The 20,645-nt window shown below is 36.0% G+C and overlaps 1 protein-coding gene across 2 annotated transcripts; it reads right to left on the reverse strand.

Annotated features, from left to right (window-relative positions):
- Positions 1-15: 15 nt before the first annotated feature.
- Positions 16-20,041, reverse strand: LOC129569733 (insulin gene enhancer protein isl-1). 2 transcript variants are annotated; one of them, XM_055448872.1, is made up of 7 exons: positions 18,974-20,041; positions 5,125-5,314; positions 4,911-5,041; positions 4,678-4,839; positions 3,939-4,059; positions 692-848; positions 16-603 (listed from the first exon to the last, which is right to left on the reverse strand). In XM_055448872.1, exons 1-7 carry the CDS (start codon positions 19,107-19,109, stop codon positions 403-405), a joined length of 1,098 nt encoding a protein of 365 aa, XP_055304847.1. In that variant the 5' UTR covers positions 19,110-20,041; the 3' UTR covers positions 16-402. The 2 variants fall into 2 exon arrangements, with proteins under 2 accessions (XP_055304847.1, XP_055304846.1); XM_055448871.1 differs by lacking the exons at positions 16-603; positions 692-848 and adding exons at positions 983-1,941; positions 2,033-2,411.
- Between the last annotated feature and the right edge of the window lie 604 nt (positions 20,042-20,645).

Raw genomic sequence — 20,645 nt, forward strand, 5'->3', positions numbered from 1 at the left:
TTACGTAAGCATTTATTTGAATATAGCATTAATTTGTCATAGATTCTTAATCTTAATTAGACTTAGTCTCTATCATGGAAATTAAAGTAAATTAAATATAGAATTAGTTTTAGTTTTTTGAAATTCACTCATTTAAATTTACTTAATTAGAGAGATAAATAAAAAATTACTTATGAAAATGCTGTCGGTTTTATTTTTTTCCAAATGTTCAGTAGGTATATGAAAATGATGTACATATTTCCCAAGAGAAAATTTTGATTTTTTTTCCCATGGATTGAGGTGTTAGTAACGCAAATGAAAATTGTGTTCGATAAAAAGTTCAAAAGGAGATGGTCCGATTGGCTGAAGAATCGTTTCCTTTTGTTTATTTGGACTGGAGCTCCGGATGATTTCTGTGTTAGCCTACACCAACTGCATGAATTCGGAAGGATTGGTGTCGAACGGTTTAAGATCTTCTTCGGGTAACGACATGTTGTTGAAGGCTTGCCATGGATTATTGTATTGATGAACGTCCAATGCATGACCGTTCATCAATGTGTTCGATTCAATCGGCGAATGTGCAATCATCTTAATTCCAGTCTCATAAGATATTTTCTGTCGATCCTATTCATTAAGAAAATTGACATTTAAATTAAAATTTTCTTGGAAAGCTGTTTTGAATGACCATTTGAAATCAAAACTTGTAACTAACCCGTTCCTGTTGCATTTCCTGTTTGATTTGTGTCTTTTTGTCTTTGCATCGTTTATTTTGAAACCAAACACGAATGACCCGCGGCGACAATCCGGACATCTCGACTATTTGCTCCTTCATCAGTGCATCCGGTCGTGGATTGGCTTTGTAGAAATTTCTGTGTAACATGAATAAAATAAAAAGAGACAATGTTTGAGTCACGAAATATCAACAAAATACTTAGAATCGTAATCAAACGTATCCTTATTATCAAATAGAGGTTATATCAGATAGAATAAAAGTCTAAATGGATTTTCATTTGTTTTTTATGCTTATATTTTGTTCATTTGGTTAGAATTACATAATTCTTAATTTTTTCTGTTGATATCAATGTACAATTAGGAGTAATGTTTCATTCTGTTAATACGTCATAATAATAATAATAATAATTGTTAGAATTCTATCTCTGTACATATTCGAAGTTTAAAACTATGTTTTAAATATATATATATATACGTAGAATGCGATTCATTTCATTTTCTGTAGTTTCATTTCATTAAATAAAATTTCATTAACTATTTGAGTATACACGTAAGGTTTCTGAGAAGTTGTATAGCCCATTAATTTTTTTGCTTTTCATTTTATGTTCAACCACACCCGAACTGTGAAATAATGCTAAAATTCAAGTTAGCATTTTTATTCTGCGAATGAATTTTTTGATCGGTTTTTGCTATTGAAAAATCTTGTTGACATTGAAAATAAGATCTGTCTATAAAGTATCATACTCATATCAAAAGGCTATAAAATAAATCGATCTTCAACTCAAAAACAATTGTTTGTTCGTTTGAAAATGTTTGAGTTTTTATTAACTAAGTGTTTTCTTTCAAATCGAAAGATAAAAATTAATTTTCCTTTCGAAATCAACAATTTCTTTTTCATTTGAGTTTATTTATTTGAAATTAATCGCAGGCTCTAAGATCTTAATGTAAAATAATAAATATGGTTAAGATATATTCGTAGTTTTCTACAATGTACACAATAAACTTTGCGGTATGTTTCAGTTAAAGTGGTTAAAGTCGAGCTAGGCTGGCATTTGAGAAAATCTGGCTGATGGCTCATTAGGGACTGCCCGGAATACTGTCATCGCTTTCGAGATACGTGACATATGAGTCGGTGCTATCGGGATGATGACCGAGTGAATCGTTCGGAGGTACATGTTGATGAGGAGGCATGTTATTGTGCATTGGCTGCATTGAATCATATCCATGCATCTGGAATTGTGAAAGAATAGTAACGCATTTAATACATGATTTCAATTTCAATGCAACTTCAAAGTCACATCCAATGAAAAGATTTAGCTACCTGATTGTATAGTTGCTGGAATGCTGGATTGTTGTGCGTGTTCATTGTGTTATTGTCTAGATCAGCATTCAAGGCAAAGTCCGAAAGGGTTTTCCATGGTGGTTGATATGATGTCACCTCGAGCCCATGCAGATTCAACGGTGAATCATGGCGCACTGGTGAGCTAGCAACCATCGGTATGCCTTGCATTGCACCATAACCCAATTTACGGCCATCTTTCTCCTGTTGCATTTGCAACTTCATTTGGATTGTCTTCTTTTTGTCTTTGCATCGTTTGTTCTGGAACCAAACTCGTATAACACGCGGTGATAATCCGGTCATTTCGACGAGCTGCTCCTTCATCAATGCGTCGGGCCGTGGATTTGCATTGTAACAAGTTCTGCAATAAAAAAGAAAACAATTTAGCATTGACGGTCAACCAGGAGAGGTATGGGATGAATAATCGATTAGATACTTGTGTAAAATGGGGCCCTTACAAAATCCTCTTGCTTACTGATTAGTGTACACTCACTCACTCATCCATTTTTTCACTCACGCACAAAAAACCATAATCACTCACGGAATTTATTTACGATTTCATTGCATCGAAAACTGAACTATGGCTGTTTCTAATTAGTTTTTCTTCTTCTTTTTTCACACAGTTTGCAATTTTTGATTCCAAAAGTGGAACGTGAGAGAAATGACAACAAAAAAAGGCGATCAGACAGTATGTCGATTCTGAGAAAAACGATTGATTCTTCGTCGCAATTGCGATCTTATTCAGATTTTTCAGTCGCTGTTATGATTTGGCATAATGAAGAGGTGTCAATTGGAAGTGTCAATATTGATTGAGCTTAAAGGTCGAAGTATGATAATTACATGTGTTCAAGCAATTTCTCTTGACCTGAACGTCGTCGCCGTTGTTATCGTCGTCGCTGTCGTTGTTGCCGTCATTTTTTCGCGTCTCAAATATTTGTGAATCATAGTCTTCATTTCTTTTCACCGTTTCCATAATTATTCCGAATGGATGCGAACAAGAACCAATCTCATTCATAATTTTCTTCGCCGTTACAACAGTTTCCATTTTGAATTTTGTTTTTTTCACTGGCAATACCTTTGTGGTTTTATTGACGTTCATATTATTTTCGCTGTCATTTCACTAGATTCGATGCGATTGTGTTCAACGGCGACGACAAAGATCAATACGCAATACAATGTTCATTGTCCATTTTTGGTTTTGTTTTGATTTCAAATTCACACATTGCTCATGTCTCCCAGACAGAGAGACACAGGCTAGAATATTATCGAAATAATATACCTTACCACGTACGATGGTCACATCTTATTAAAGAAAATATACCGTATTTTAAATGGTTTTGTTCCTATTTGTTTATCGGTTACAGAAGTTGTTAGCAGATAGTTAAATGCTATTGTGCTATTGAACATGTTTGCACGATGACTACTGACTACACACGAAATTCAAACCTTAGCGTCAACGTGAATCTTTTATTTGATTTCAGTGACTGCTTTGGGCTAAATGAAACGTACAGTCTGGCGGATGATTTCACATGGGACATCGATAGCAATCGATGTATCGTTGAAAAAGACGATGAGAATGGTTTTTTGTTTCTTCACACGCATTTATTAGATGTTTGGTTTTTGGCTGAATAGCGGCAATGACAATCAACAGTCGTAAAAAATCATACGCCAAAATCGCGATGACATGTGAATTATGAATTTGGATAAACAAGCTGTTTTTCTCGACTTTTTTTTCTCGTCATTTCTCATCGAAATCATAGAAACCGATCCATGGGAAAATGATTTTCTCTACGCTTTCGCGGAGACTACTGATGCCGCTTCGTTTTTATACGGCATCAATGTGACTTTTTTTTTTAATATAAAATCGATATTTACACAATTTATTTACCTTAAGGTGTGAAGTTGCTTCTCGTTCAGTACGGTTCGTACACGGGTTGGTTTACCATCTGATGGTCCCGATTGCCGTTTGTCGCGAATGCTTTTGTGTGAACCAGACTCACTACCTGAATCTAACGAATGAAAAAAAGAAACACGAACGATAAATTTCTATACTTTTGAGCTATTTAATATGAAGAGAAATTGCTCCCGTTTTTAAGCTTCAAAATTTTCCGTCATTTTCTATTACAAATATTTGCACTGTGATTTCAGAAAAATGGTAAATCGTCGCTTTTGGCGCCGTCACTTGTCCAGCCACACAATGACAAAATAAGCGATATGTATCTCAATTTGAGCGCATTATTGTTATGGGTCAAAGAGAAGAAATGAATCGATAGAATTCCAGAGTGATACATTGTGCGATGATGCAAAGCGCGTCCACTGAACACATATTTGGCTATCTAATCATAATTGTTTGTTTATTCAGCGCGAGAACAATGAAAACGCTTTGGTTCACAGTTTATTAACATGTCAATTTCGTTTGGATGGCGACGATTTTGTTCTCATCGCAGTAAAAATGTTGATTATTTCAATTAGCACAGGTTTGTTTGACGTAGACAACGGTGGACATAGTGAATGGAGTCTCTTGTTAGTCAACTGAATCAAATCGACTGGCAGCCGTTGTCTAAATTCGATAGACTTTTTTCTCTCAATGGGACGAAGTCAAAGGAAAGATGAACGGAATGGCTTACCTGACATTGAACCTATTTCACTGGAATGATTGTTGTTGTTCAAGTGTGTATTATTGTTGCTTTCAATGATTGGAGCCACGCGACTTTGTGCCGATTTTTCCAAATTATCGTGATCATTTTTACAGTACAGTGAACCTCCTTCGCGCAACGCAAATTCATCACCTGCAGGGGAAAAATCGATATTTGTTATTGCAAACATTTGAGACCAAGTGCTAGAGAGCTGAGCAACATACCTGGAACTAAGTGTCTTGAACAAGCCGAACATCGGAAACAATCGACATGATAGATTTTCGTTTTGGCCCGCATCACGAAATCACTTTTATTGAACGAACTTCCACATCTATCACATTTGGTGCCAAATAATCTGTGAATCGCGAGACAATAAACATTAAATCATGATCACATTTCGCAATGAACAAATATTTAAGAATGAATTCACCAACGTACCTAACATAGTCCCGCTTACAATATGTTTTCCCATCGCGTACGAAGCACGTACACCGTTCATCAAGGAATTGCCGACATTCTTGACATTTTAGGCACGCTGCGTGCCATTCTAAATCTGGAGCTACACGTAATATGTATTGATCATGGATTTGACCGCCGCAGCCGACACAATTGGAGAGCTCTTGTTTTTCTGTTTTGTGAAAAAGAGGGGAAAAGATGCAATAATTAATTGACATGAATCCATAGTAAAAAGAACTTCGGCACAGAGAAACGTTCAAAAAATACACAGTCGTTCGTCCATTTTTACTCTATTTCGACTCGTAAGCTAGCTTAGCTAGGTTATCTAGAAAGAAGTATCTCTGCATTATTTATACACTTCAGACGGTTGGACTGAGTATTTATTGCTATTATTGTAGCTCAAGTGAATACAAACGAAAGCGAAAATATCGCAATCGAAGATGAAGTAGCGAAACAAATCATTTGTCTAACATTGAATGCATCATGTGGGAAAGTATGAATACACTATTCGATGGTGAATACAAAGCGCGCGCGACCCGAATGCTGAAAGCAAGCAAAATAAATCGATCGACATGAACGCCAAATGCAGTTTTTTTTTCTTCTCTCTCCATTTGCCGTTGTGAGCGTTACCACGGCGGTTCTTATTGTATGTGCGTCGTCGTCGTTCCTTTACCTCATTTTATTTCGTTCTTTTCGATTGTGTATTTCCGTTGTGTTGCATGCGTATTGTGGAATCATGCACATCATAAAAATCCATCTTTATTATATTTCCAAGATAAATATTCTATGCGCTTATGAAGTGGAGAGACAAAAAATAATATAAAAGAACGACGTTTTCGTTATGTTTTTTTTTTCGTTCTCTGTGCTCACTCTTCGGTCTTCTTGAAATGAGAGGAGAGAAGAAGAAAAAAAACGACTGAATCTAGAAACAAGAATATTGTTGCATGATATGAATAATTTATAAAGGCGTGTTTCATTGAAAGGCCCGCCTTTTGCGATGAATTATGTTACTCCAAAAGACAAAAGATATCGTCGGGAACACGATAAGAAATGTAAAAAAAAAACGAAGAAGAAATTACACTATACACACGGGGGGAGAGAGAGAAGCAAAAAAGTACACAAATATCAAATCGTTCCGTTTTTAAGCGGAATAAAAACGAAAATCGCATTCAGAACGAATGTAAGGAAAAACAAGCGCTGAAAAGTTACGTACAATAATTTCAATTGCTTTCATATCTTTTGCAGCATTTCGTTTCGCTTTTGATTCTTTTGTACCGTCACTGCTTTCGCTCTCTTTCTCTTTCTCTCCCGATTCAATTGAAATTTTCGATTCGTTGGCTTTTCTGCATGCAAATGCGACGGACGAAATAAAAGAAGAAAAATAAAATGAATTTTATTTGGATAAAAGAAGAAGTTTTTTTTCATTCCTTTCAGTCCGTATTTTGGGCAATCGCTTCTGCAAATGGAAGTTGAACGCGTATGAATGTCGCTCATTGAATTATCTCCGATTCAATAAAATAACACAGAAAATCATGTCTTCTTCTTATTTTCGTACAAAAGAGTAGCCTTTTTTTTCGATCGAACATTTGCAAACACGGTTTATGTGTCTTTAAATACCATTTTTGGAAACTCCCAAAATCTGGAGACCGAGAAATGCACAAATACGTAATATCTCCAGAAAATAATTATAAACTATGTCGATAATAATCTTCTTTTTTTTACATCATCAAACATTCAATGGAATTGATCAATGCCGTGTGTGTGTCGCCGAAGGCATTTAGGTATTAAGTACTCTTAACCGTTGTGAGTCAGCACAGAGACACTAATAAACTAATCATAACTGACGCAACCAACAAAAATCGACTAGACACAATGAAATCTAAACAACAGCAACAACAATAATAACCATAACACAAAAATAAGAACAGAAGACAAACGCTTCAATGAAACGAACAAAATACCGAGATGCGCTGTCGCGCCAAGATAAAACCTTGCGCCAGCGGCGCCAACAACAATCATCTTCTTTTGCTGGTTACCATTGAGTTCACACTCGAATATTTCGATTCTTGTTACACATCTCTCCATCGCTTCGACAAACTAATGAGACAAAGAAACAACACAAAGTGTGTGCATCGTTTATTTTGTTAGTGTTTGACATCCTTTAGGTCATTGCTTTTCTCGATAATCTTCGTTTGATTTCCAAGAAAGGGACATTCTCACGCACTATCCTCTGGTTCACATAGTCTGTAAGGGTTCATTGAGATAATATTTTCTTTTATCGTTTGAATGCTGACTCATGCCAACTCACAACGGTCAGACAAATGGAGTCAATTTGGTTGGTAGTGAAGAAAACGATTTTTTCGAAAATATAAAATAATTTATTAGGTATTAGAAGAAAAAAACGTTGTCATTTACGAAATATCATATTGAAGAAAACCGCTTTGTACCAAACATCAGGCGCTCTCTGAACAATTTGCTATTTTGTAATTTGATTTTAGAATTTTCGATTTTAAAAATTTCGCAACGATGATCATATTTTACGACGTTTCACCGGCAGTTTTTAATTAATCGAAAACATGTTCAACTTCTGAACCCGGCGAATAAATTGATATGGAAATACTTTCGATTAGAAAGACGTAATCCATGTACATCACCGATATACATATATGGCAGCAGTAGACCAGCTATTCAAATGAGGTTGATTTCAGTTTCTGTATTGTTACAATTGTTTGTGTATTCCTTTTCGCTCTCAGATTGGTGCCGGGAGCTGTTATTTCAAGCTATCGTAACTTGAAACAAAACTAGGCAAGCCAACAAACCATGCAACATGGTGCTGCGCTCAAAAGCAGTCAACTTTTCAGGTCACAACGATCGCAAGAAGCAGAAAATGTTGCATGTGATTTGTGTTTCGCTTGTATCTCCAAAGGGTCAATAGTATTTAAAGTGAATACAAAATTGCTGTTTGAGCTTTGTGCCAAACATCAAGCGCTCTCCAAACGGCATATTGACGAAGAAGGAGTGTAGCAGTGTATAGTCGGAACAGTGTGCTGAAACAAGTACATCTGGTTTTTTCGTGTTTTTTTATGTGCGTTCGATTGTGACGGGAGGAATAGTACACACAGTTGCTTTGAGCCATCTATCGATCCGGCAGAACTCCAAAGAAGAGGCCGTGTATTCTTTAAGCCATAAAATTTTTTATTGGAAATTAACCGCACAGTTGATACATTCAAAATATAATTAGATTTTATTTTGATAGCTCAAATTAATGTTTTCGCCGTATTTATGACAAATATTTTCAAAACAATGTATATTTTAACGATCGGATAGCGCGTGCGCCAGTACACCACTGGGTAAAAGGTCAAGAGATGACGGCGATCATTTTGACGACAAGTAATTCGGTTTTCATTTCTATTGAATGAGTGATTCGACACAAATCTAATGAATTCAACGCAATAAATTGTCGATAAGATTCCATTAATGGGCGACAAAATCTCAGCAATAGGCGTGCTAGACTTGTTCTTTATTTTCTTTCAAACACCGTAATACTAAAAATCCGATAATTACCGATGGTGATGATTGTATCATTATAACCATTTCATAAGTGTTTATGGTTTGAACATCCACATTTGGCTAAGATGCGAGCAAATTGTGATTAATAAAACGCCAGTATTTTGTTCAAAATGATTCTTGATCAAATGTAGTTGTTGCACTTTAACGAAGTATTGTTGCTTCGTTTTTTTTTTGTTCATCGTCGTCGTCGTCTTTTGTATTTGTTTTTGTTTTAACGGTGAATGTTTTGTTTGAACATGTATCTGAGGCATTTGATCTACGTGCTTTCCCTGGAACATCCTATACAAACATATTTAAGACACTCATAAAAATAAAAACGAAGCTAAACAACCGGGTAAACAATGTGACGATCCGGTGCAATAAAGTGTCCGACTCTTGATCCAATCGCTTTGGCATTCGAATTTTATTGATCTTCAGCGTTTTTTTTTTTACCCGAAAATAAACGACCAAAGAATACACACGCAACCGAAATATAAATGATCTTTTATTCAGTATTTGAAAACAGGTATGTTGATTCGTTTTCCTTCATTTTACATTTGGCTGGATGAGAAAAGAATTGGCATTTCAGTGTGTTTCGTTGCTGGTGCTCGAAATGGCAAGCAAATATTTATGATGTCTGTGTTTTTTTTGCTTTTTTTCACAACATAAAATGGTTGGTTGGGTCCTCGTTTCATTTCACCATTTCTTTTCATTCTGACGCGCGAAAGGTATTTTCAATGACCGCAAACAACGCTGTGAACCGAACACGATACATCAAGTAGTTGTGAGCCAGTGGTCGACAAATAGTAGCAATAGCGGCATCATGAAAATATTATACCACATCCTCACTAAATATATTGTAGACATATTATTTAATTTTTAGTAGGTGTGAAATTCTAAATGGTTTTTTTTCTTCTCTTATTTTTGGTGTTCCGTTTTCTTTGCTCCCACCGCATTGTCGGCCATGGACCGCCACAGCTCAAATATTATTATTCAAAATATAATCATTTTCACAAATATCTCACATATTATTTTGCTGTGTCGAAACACTTTTGTCTTCAAAACGGTCAAATGAATGTGGTCCACACCGAGTTTTTTCTCTCTTCATCTTTCATGCACTTTGTATTTTGAGCTGTAACTGGCCATTGTTCTAGGTGAGTTGGAACACATGCACGAGAAATGTATGAAATAAACAGTGAATAATGAAATGAATAAAAAATCACGTATGATTTATTGGCCTTCAAGCCACTTCACGGTGTCTGAACCCGTGAGCCAACCGTTGGTCGGCTCGCTCTTTTGTCTTGTTTACCATATAAACGATGCGATGAATGTTTAACATAACGTAACAATAAAAATTAATAAAATTGAAATAAAAACGAATATCCGAATAAATATTTATATTAATCGTTTGCTTTAAAGCGGCTACTCTTCATGCCGACTTTCATTTCGGATTGTGCATGAGGTGTCACATGCATCGCAATAAACGGACGCTGAACCGATCAACAAAGAGAGAATAACAAACATCAAAATCCGACGAATTGAAATTGAATATGTGATGATGGTTCGATCATCGTTATTCAATCAAAAAGCCACTGGAAGCCGAGGTGTAATTAAATCCTCTATTAACTCTAATTAATTAACTCATTTTGGCTGTGAGGAGCAGGCGAATCACGACTGAAAATTGTTCGGAATTTCTTTCGATCTTCACCGCATCCTGTGCCATGGTACAATATTCTTGTTTTTGGACCACTTGAAGAGAAACCGAAATATTTTTACGATTTTACAGCCGCCGATCGTATTTGAACCTCATCTGACACAAACACAGAAAAGTGTCGTCTCTAGTTAGTAGCTCTCATTCATTCCTGTGATCGTCGATACACATATAAATCAAGTTGAGTGACTCGGATCGGTATTAACAGAGAAAAACCGAGAGCGCAACCTGGTATGAGTGTTCCATTTTCATTCCAGATTTCATTTGGGCAATGCAGAGCGATGACGAAAAGATCAAATCGGCCGTAAGAGAAACTCATTTGAATTTGGTAGTAATTTTGATTCATACTAGTTCTTCCGTTTGTGTTCTTCAATGTTTTGTGTCAGAAAAAAAGAAGAAGAAAAGACGATTACTGAAATGTTCGTCGTTCGAAAATGTTAATCTCCAAAGGGACCGAACTTTTGAAAAATTGATCTCGTTTTTCTTTCTGTATTCAATTCGATGTGAAGTGTTTTCTGTCAACATATCGGCGCCTTCATTTCGTGCGTTTGGAAATCAAAGAGCAACGCCGCTCTTCAAAATAAAGCAATTGAGTGATTGTATAAACGAAAAGATCACCATGTTTGGAATTGACTGAACATCGAAATTGCAAAACATTGACACTACGATCAACCGAGTAAGCAGATCATTTATGGCCAATAGCTAATTACTAGGCAGCTCATTAAGCATTTTATTTCAATTTAGTCCCACGCTTACGTCAATCGATTGTGATTTAGATTAGGCATCATTTAGTTGGTGAATTCATCAACATCATGATATATGCAAGATAACTGTATTCCACAGCGAAATGGAAAGCAAATCGGTAGCACCGGTTGATACACAGGCGCATGCAAAATTGTCATTGATATATGTTGCGTAATTAAATTTAATTATATCTCATAATTTAAACGTTTATCATTGTTTGTGCTGCCAATCGTATTATATCCGCCGCTTTGCTAATACGCGATATCGTTTATTCTTCGAATTTTCGTTATATATCAATAAATTAGAGACCAATTCGGCGAGATCAAAGGAATATTATCGTCACGTGAAGAGTCGACGAGTCGCAAGCCAATTTTTTTGCACATTTTGCCCATTTATTCCGAACTTTATTTAAGGAAATTAAAACGAATAGAATATTCTCTGTTTGTAATTATTGAGCCACAAATTTCAAGATAAAATGCTTCCGCAACGAGCAAAATTCGCCAGGACGAGAACTTACATTTAAAAAAAATAATAATAAAAAAATGCAGAGAAGAAATTAAAATTATAAGAAAAGTTTCCGAAGTTTGTGAACGAATTCAAAACAGAATAAATAATTAAGCAAACGCATTCGGTGGCATTTTCAGCGAGAAGAGGAAACAATGAACGATTTCATTTTTGTTTGTAAATACCGTCGGAATATGCGCACATCGACGAGCATCGGGCAGAAATGCACATAGCAGCGAGTAACATGGAGCCCAACACCAACACCTCCATTCGCTGTCGCACCAAAAGTGTCAAGAAACGCAAATACTAATAATTTTTCATACACATGCGCCGAATTACAAGGACAACTATCCGTCTAGCTGGCGAACGAACCAGACAATACCGAAGTCAAAACTTATTGCAAATGAGAGAATAAAATGCGGTTCTAGGGCTGTCGATACCGTTTGAGTTGCCGGCCAGTTGTAGCAAGCAAAAAACAAAAGTACAAAATTTTTGTATTTCTCGTGAATATATATAGTGTTTCTGGACCGAAAGAGTGGAAAAAAATAAGCTATGGAACGCGTTTTCTCGCAGCGAGAAATGTGAACGGAAAGCGGCGGAAGAAAAAAGAAGTCGAAATGTTTTAATTAAGCTCATAAACACTTTCTGGTGTCTTCACCGTCGTAATTTGGCTTATTGCTGCGATGTGTTTTCTCCCTCTCTCTCTCCCTTTTCTGTTCCCCATTCGCTGCATTCTACACAGGCTCTCGTTCTAGTCGAACTTTTTTTTTATTGCAGTGATGCTGACGGCCGGTATAAATGTTTTGCATATTCTGTCAATTTAACATAAAATTCGATTCGTTGTGCGTCGCAAGAGTCGTTCTTTTTACCACAACTTGTCGAAGTTGATATAGATGGGCATTTCTTCATTGGTCTTTGGTCGCTGCTTGCCGCTTTTATTTATGATATTTTTAAAACTATTTTTATTTTCATCGTGTTGTTTGTTGTTGGGCTCTTTTCCTTTTTAATTTACAACACGGTTGATAATATGTTTCGGACTGTTTGGTTTGTATTGATCGTGATTCTCGTTTCTTTTTTTATTCATTTTGCCTTGCTTTGTCGCTGGTCGGTACACCGTGTGGCGATGGCACGTTTAAGTATTTGGCGCGCACCGCAGCCCAATAAACAAGCTATTAGAATACATTTTGACCACGTTGATTGTGATTCAAGATCTGGTAGATTCAAATCTACACAATCAACGATTGAATTTGGTCAAATCAGACTAATTTTCAATTCAGCTGCTACTTTTCCAATTTCAAAGGAGATGTGTCCGATATCAGTTTGCGTATCGGATAGAGAGAAAGAAAGAAAGAGCAATTCTTGGCAAAATTTCGATTTTAATTCGCGCGTTGAGATAAAATCAAAATTAAAGCAGTACCAGAAGCCCAACAAATCAATAACACAATCTCAGTAGGTCGATCTGGTTTGACTCGCTTGCTCACTCGCTCGTATATTTATCACATTCATCTGCAGCTCTGTAGCAAGTGTGCATCAAACTATTGATTTTTTCAATGGAGTAGCATTAGCAGCAGTATTAGTAGTAGTATCGCCATTTGACTTTGCTGCCGAGCACAATGTGTACGTGTATTGAACGCACACTCATCAATCATAGTCAGTCAAAAGTCCCCAGACAACCGTGTTAGCCAAAGGATCATGGTTCGCTCTCGGTGAACACCTTCTGGTGCGTTTTATATGTGAGAAATCCACAAAACTTTCAATGGCATTTTAATCCGCATTCATCTCACGGATATACATAAAAAATTAAGCCCCAATAGGAATTTTGTGTACGAAACGTCGGCCAAAAGAAAAAAACGAACATGCGTCACATTCCTACATCATCAGGGCTACAAAAGCCCCACGAAAATAAACAAACAGCAAACGAAACATGGTGAGTGTGCCATTTTCTGTTTTCGTTTATTCCCTCTCTGTCCTGCGCTTCATCGGTTCTTGTTTTAACCGCCGAAAAATTTGCTCTAAATTAAATCAGTGACAGAGGAGGGCTAAAAATTTGAAATTCAACCGATTTTTTTCGCAGTCGGTCATTTCAAACGCAAAAAATTTGCATTTATGTTACATTCGCCTTGGTGAAGCGGAGAATGAAAGGACAAGATGAGAGAAAGAAAAAAGTCAAAGCGCATCTCACCTCAACATCTTCGTGATGCCAAATTCTTACAAATATTCCACATAAGCATTCTTGCGTCGATCTTTATCTTGATTTCGGCTCGGGTATTTTACTATCACGAATCGAAGACGATCTATTTTGTTGTTGCAATTCAGTTTGAGATTTCTCTATCGCATCGAAACGTAGCTCAGATTTACTACATCAATCGAACGCGATCGCGTTGCGTTGAGATACCTGATTAAGAACGGTAGTTAGATGCGATATATCGAAAATACATTCATCTCGTCCGTTGTCGATGTGAAGGAGGCTATTAAATGGGTGATTAAATGATGACAATGACGACAATGATCGTAGTGACGATGTCGATGTACAATCGAACGCGTTCGAAAAACACGAACAGTGGAACAGAAACAAAAGAGAGAAAATATACGGGCAATGCGATAAGAGCGCAAACCAAAGATTTTCATAAAAGAGATTTCCGACTTGATAACAAGTCAGGTTCAAGTTCTTTGCGCTTGTTACTATTCGTCTTGTGTCTTTTTCATTACGCTCTCCGTCTTTCCTGTTCGAACATTTATTTAATTTGGTATCTTCACCTCGGACGAGGGAAGAGTCGGTTTTTACAACAGAGAAATAAAAAGAAGAAGAAGACGGAGGGAAAAAACCATTTCATCGAATGTTCTTCTTGAGATAGACACTAGTAGACACAGCGTTGCTTGAAGAAGGCATTGCCTGTGTGTGTTTGTATGTGGTTTGTTCAATGCAGAGCACACAAACCAATGAAATTTGCATAAATATAAAATACTTGCATTTCGAAACGAACAACAGTAATCAAACATGAGGTGGATCGGAGACCAAGCGCAAAGCTGCTAACACCAATGAGCCGAGCCACAGAATTACTGAAAAACACACGCAGCAAAAATCAAAACAGAGAAAAACGAGTAAAAAAGCGAAAGAAACGCACGACGAGAACATTGAAATACAACAGCAGACACCTCAAAAGCAGAAAAACATCGATACAAATGCACTGGTGAGTGCTTGCACTCGCACTTCCAAACAGAATATGGAATCTTCTTTTGAAAAATAGCCGCACTCATATAAAAATGCTTAGTGATTGCGCTTGTGCTGGGTGCGTGTTTACTCGTTTCTTCTTCTTCTTCTGTGTAGTCATTTGGCCGCGCTCATTTTCATTGTAATATACGAAAACGATCTATAAATTTTACATAATTTGTACGGCAAACATTTCCAAAGCAGCAAAACGAACTTTAACATGGACGGAGAAAAAAGAGAGAAAAGAAAACGATGGAATCGAAAAGTAGCAGCGCAATGTTATACCAGTGGGGAAAAAAGACGAACCGTGGAAGAACAAACAAATTAAAAAACAAAACCTTCGATTCGGCATTTTTTCTGTTATCTTTTGATGTTGATGTTGCCATTGATGGTTTGCGGTGTTATCGATTCGTTACTATTGTTCTTGTCTTATGATCGAAACGATTTTTTTTTTCGCCAAAAAAGGGTGGAGCAAATCATAACATATTCGTTGATTCGCTTCATTTTTTTTTCTTTTAACAAAAAATATTCAAAACTCATGGTAGTGTGTTCATACCCAAGCTGATTTGCATGAATTATTTATGACCGTAGGGGGTTGCCTCGAAATGTGAAGCAACATTACATCAACTATGAACTACTCCAATCATCTTATCATACATTATATGGACCCACGTCCATTGCACACATCATCTACGGATATGAAGATGGGTGAATTAACTTTGTTTTTGAATTTCAAATGAACAACGAAAAGAAAATCGTTTCGAGTCAAGGAGTCGCAATGGTGTGGTGTATGAATTCCAGATGAAACCCGATATTTATTGGTCTTTAGCACATTTGCAGACGATGTAAATCATAAAGTGATACTAATTTCTGACAATTATAATGTCATTGCTAATTTTTCCAATTGAACTGCTATTGTTTCGAATAGAATCGCTTTCCTTTTGCCGCGATATACTGTTCTCTTTGTGTCAGGTCTCTCACCTTAAGCTACCGTTATGCACATCAAACTGTATTATTTAAAAAATGGAAACAATCAAAAGGTTTTTCACACTCAATTGCCTTAAAAATGTTGCGTTTTTTGACAACTCCAATTTGGCATTCGTTTATAACAGAGCGAAAAATGTGTCGAAATTGTACACTACATTGCTGGTTTCCACAAAGAGTGTGATCGCATTTCTATTATCCATAACAATGAGTAACATGACTGAAGGCAGTCATCATAAACATCCAACGTCACAACAATTTAATCTGGCAGATTGTAAAATTCATGATTTTATTGTCTGATTTCCATTTTATCTGTAATGTGGTTTTTTCCTCCATTTTCATTCGAAATGAATGATTTTCATGAAATTCCATGCGCGAACATTCGACTGAACATGTCTGCACATTCATTTCTTAGATCGAATCTCGAACAAATATTCCACAGACATATCCAGTGTTCATCTAGTGTATTAATAGGCAATTCATTCAGCAAAACGAAAAAACTAAAATCGAATAAAAATCACCTCAGTCTTTCATAGTTTTAGAGTCATAAAGTAGTAGCTAAATGTTTGCTACTTCTAATCAGTTATTTATTATTCAAAATGATAAATTGCTCTTCGGATAGTGAGTTATGTTCCATAGTTTCACACAGGCTACCGTTTCTTTTGCAACCGTGTCTCTGTGAGCGATTGATGTTGCAATTTGTTTAAAAGATCATTTTGTTCTACGCAATGCTATTATTCGTGTCTGCTGTCGGAAGATAATAATAATCAAAACCAACGAAAATGACGCATACAACGATATTTGCAAACGTCACACAACACAATGACTAATGCATCACAAAACGTGATTTTGATAAATAGAAAAAGAAACTAAGTAAGCGAAACATTCGGATTTGTAATTGAGTCGAAAAATACGGGATATTCGTCATTTTATTTAGCCACAATGAGTGAGATTCAGAATTTTTAATTCGCGTCATTTTAAAAAGTGACTACAAGCAATCGAGCAAAAGTGCTGAGACATGGACACACAGAGCGCACAAGAACAAAGCGACCATTTCCTCGTGATAAAAAAAAGATTGTTCAATGTGATAAACGCATATCATATAAAAGATGAATAATAATTTCCTTTCCTGAATAGCTGCAGCTTGCTTACGCTTCTTTTCTTTTATTCAGCGACATTGCGCAGTATTTATACTCGTTTTGCTAGTTTTGTTTACTTTCTAAGTCCTTAGTCTTCTTTTACTTCTCAATTTGTCCGATACGTTTTAAAAATGTTCATTAATGCAGGAATGATTGTAATAAAAATGGCATTTCTATCTTTTGAAAATGATCGAAAATAAAAAGAATTACATTCGTAATCCCAAACTTTTCTGTACCGTTGTCCGTACTTTTGGGTTTTTCAATATTCTTGAAAAATCGGTGACTTTAACTAAAATTTCGACAATTTTGTATGGGAGGTACCCGCAAATAGATTCCTATTGCCTTTAAACTTTCTGAGGTTTCATTTTTTGAAGAAAAATTAAGATTCTGAAAGTTTCATGTTGATCTCATTTGCAGAAGTTTGGTTTTTGCCCCTCAACTTTTTCCAAGAAAATTTCGACAAAAATTGAGGACAATTTCAAAAATTTCATATGGGAGGTACCCGTAAATCGATTCCGATTGGTTTCAAACTTTCAGAATCTTATTTTTCTCTCAAAAAATGAAATCCCAGAAAGTTTGAAGGCAATCGGAGTCGATTGACGGGTACCTCCCATACAAAAGTGTCAATTTTTTTAGGTTTTTCTTAGGGCAAGTACCCCAGGATCAAATCGAAAATGGCTCATCTTCGAACTTAAACTAAGTTTTTTTAATACAAAACTTTTGGCATTTCCAGATTTTGATTATCTCAATTATTTTTTGAGTTATCGTGTTAACAAACAGCTACGACGACGACAACGACGACGGCACACGAACGGAAAAGTGTCTCAAAAAGTGGTTTTCTACGCGTTTCATGAGTTTTTATGATGATCTAAACCAATTTTGCGAAAAAAGTTTTCGGGACCAATTCCTATACTTTTCCTTGACACGTTGTGTACGGAAAAGTAAAATTAAATGAAGTGACCGGAACTTCTATAACTACACTAACAATTGCATTCATTTTTTGGAAAAATGTCCAAAGTTAGACTTGAGCTACACATCCAAAATATGACATTTAATCATCATGATGATAAGAAAGTGCACATTTTTGCATTTTGTATGAATAGTGTATCTAACACAAAACTTTTGAGTGGAATGTAAACTTTCAGACGCACCAAACATTCCTTTTGATCAATTTTTTCACTATTTGTTTACTACATCGAACTATGTTTTTCATAAATGTTTATATATTATATAATTCACTTTGTTACTCTGTGAAGAAAATCAAGAATTCTTCTATCGAAAAATAACTGTTTATATTATTCGATTATTGTTTATTTGAAAATCATTGAATTTAGCTCGTGTCGAGTGTTATTTGATCCGAATAATCCGATGTAGATATTTTCAAATTGTCAGTTTGAAAATTTGTATGGAATGCGAAATAGCGTCGGCAAAACTTCAAAACTTTCCATGCCACACACATATGTTGGCGATAAATTGAAACCCAACGATAAATACTGGAGTAATCGACAAAATTCTGATTTATATCAGATCCAATCATAATTGGATCAATTAACAAGTGATTTCGAAAAATTATTAGCTTGTAAATTTGTTACATTAAATTTTCGGTGGAAGAATTTGTGGAATATGACAAACTCGGTCTTTATTGGCCTGTTGAAAACGATTTGAAAAACGTGTTTGAAGGAATCAAAATGTCGTTTGGTCATTTGAATTGTTGATTTAGTCCATGTGAGCACTGCATTTGGATATGTTATAATTTAAACAGGTGTGCTCCACCCAAAATAAAGTCATCGCTGTCATAAAATTTGATTGAGGTGTATATTTAACCTTTACAAAATTTCGAACCACTAAATAGAACTAAAAATACTCTAGACAAACAAAGACAAACACATACAGAGACGAATTGAATTTGATCAAACTGTTTAAAATCGAACTAATTCACATTTTGCCAAAGCTAGTTTTACATTCTGTCATTTTGCAATTGAAACTTACTAATTCGAATGTCGTTCCCATGGCAATCCATATCCAAATGATGGTTCATGACAAGCGACGGTTGTACCAAACCGCCACGGTGATTGTGCAATGGCAGCTGATGTGCCATCGGATTGCTAATATCCGTCATTGCCATTGCTAGTGTTCGTTGCAGTTGTTTCGCCGGAAAATTATTTGAAATTTTAAAATTTCACCCGAAACAATTCGTTTGCACTATTTAATCGTCGTTTATCAACACTAATGAAGATCAAAAATGGTCAGCTATCTCTGCTACTTTCCAAATTCGGCGAATGTTCAGAAAATTTCAGTTTTTCTTTAATTTTGTGGTTTTTATTGCTATTAATTTGTAACGTACGTTCGTCAACCACTAACAATTTTTTATGGATAATTTTCTTTATTCTTTTCGGTTTGTTACGGAGGAAGGCACCGGTGAAATATCTTCACAAATATCCTACATGACATTCATATGTTTACCAAAACTGTGATATTTATTTATTTTATCTTTGACTGTCTCTATTTACTTCTTTTATGTGATCGCGAAACAAAAGGTGAGAATTGATGTTTATTTTTAATCACAACGAGCAAAAATTACTCTCTTTTTTTTTTAAATAAATGCGACGATCATGAGGAGAACTTTTGACTTTATTCTTATTCATTTGTCGTCGTTTTGTTTCTTGTGGGATGCGTGTTTTATTCAAAATAGAATTGTTGATCTTTTTGTTGTCTCCTTCAATGCCTTTATTTATATTTTATTTTGATTTACAATGTTTTTGTCCGAGCCGGTATTTGACGAATTCATTCAGCGTTCCAAAGACTGATTGGTGAATTTTTTTTATTTTGTCTCTGGTGAAATGTTTGTTTTTGTCCGGACTCCAACACAAACTCTGACACACAGAAAAAAAACCCGAACAGAAACAGCACTTTTTTTTCGCTCTCCCAAATTTATGTATGGTATATCCAAAAAAGCAGCAGTGGAACGAGAAATCAGACAGCGATATGTGACACGAACCAAATGTATCGCACTAACACGCTTCACGATGTGATCGTCGCAACTACCAACAAACTACTGAAGTCACTGTGCTTGTGCACAAACGTTTGAGGTACGGTACACACGGCAATGTCGAGAGCATGGCTCATTTGTTGTTTGAGCCTGTTTTTGTTATTTGTCGATTTTCGTTTCGTTTCTTTCTTATTTTTCGTTTGTACAAACGAACGCTACACCAACAACACACACTGACGCTGCTGCTGCTGCTGTTGCTGTTCGCTACAAGTTTGTATTGTTTTATGTATATGGATACATACGTGTATAGTCGGTCGTATCCTCGCCGAATATGTATACAAGCAACGTACATTGACTGGCTCTTCGGTGTATGCCCGTTCTCTCGAATGCCTCTTGGTGCGTAGTGTTCGTACGTGTGTATGTGTGTGTGTGAGCAACATTATTTTTTATCATTGCTTCGTTTGGCGTTGTTTGTGTGCGTTTCATGTATTCAATTTTTTAAGCCTCGCCCAGAAATCGATTTGATTGGTTGCTATAGCATCGCGCACAGTCAACGGTATGAGAGTGGAAGTTCCTTCAAACTGAAAGAAAGCCAGCGAGAGAGAAAGAAGAAACAACACACACGAAATCATAACACCAAACAGCATTTGATATTTCAAAGCGAACAAAGGT

The sequence above is a fragment of the Sitodiplosis mosellana genome, unplaced genomic scaffold (genome assembly GCF_009176505.1).
Source record: "Sitodiplosis mosellana isolate CC-2019 unplaced genomic scaffold, AAFC_SMos_1.0 Smas_scaffold_42, whole genome shotgun sequence".
Taxonomy (NCBI): Eukaryota; Metazoa; Arthropoda; class Insecta; order Diptera; family Cecidomyiidae; genus Sitodiplosis; species Sitodiplosis mosellana.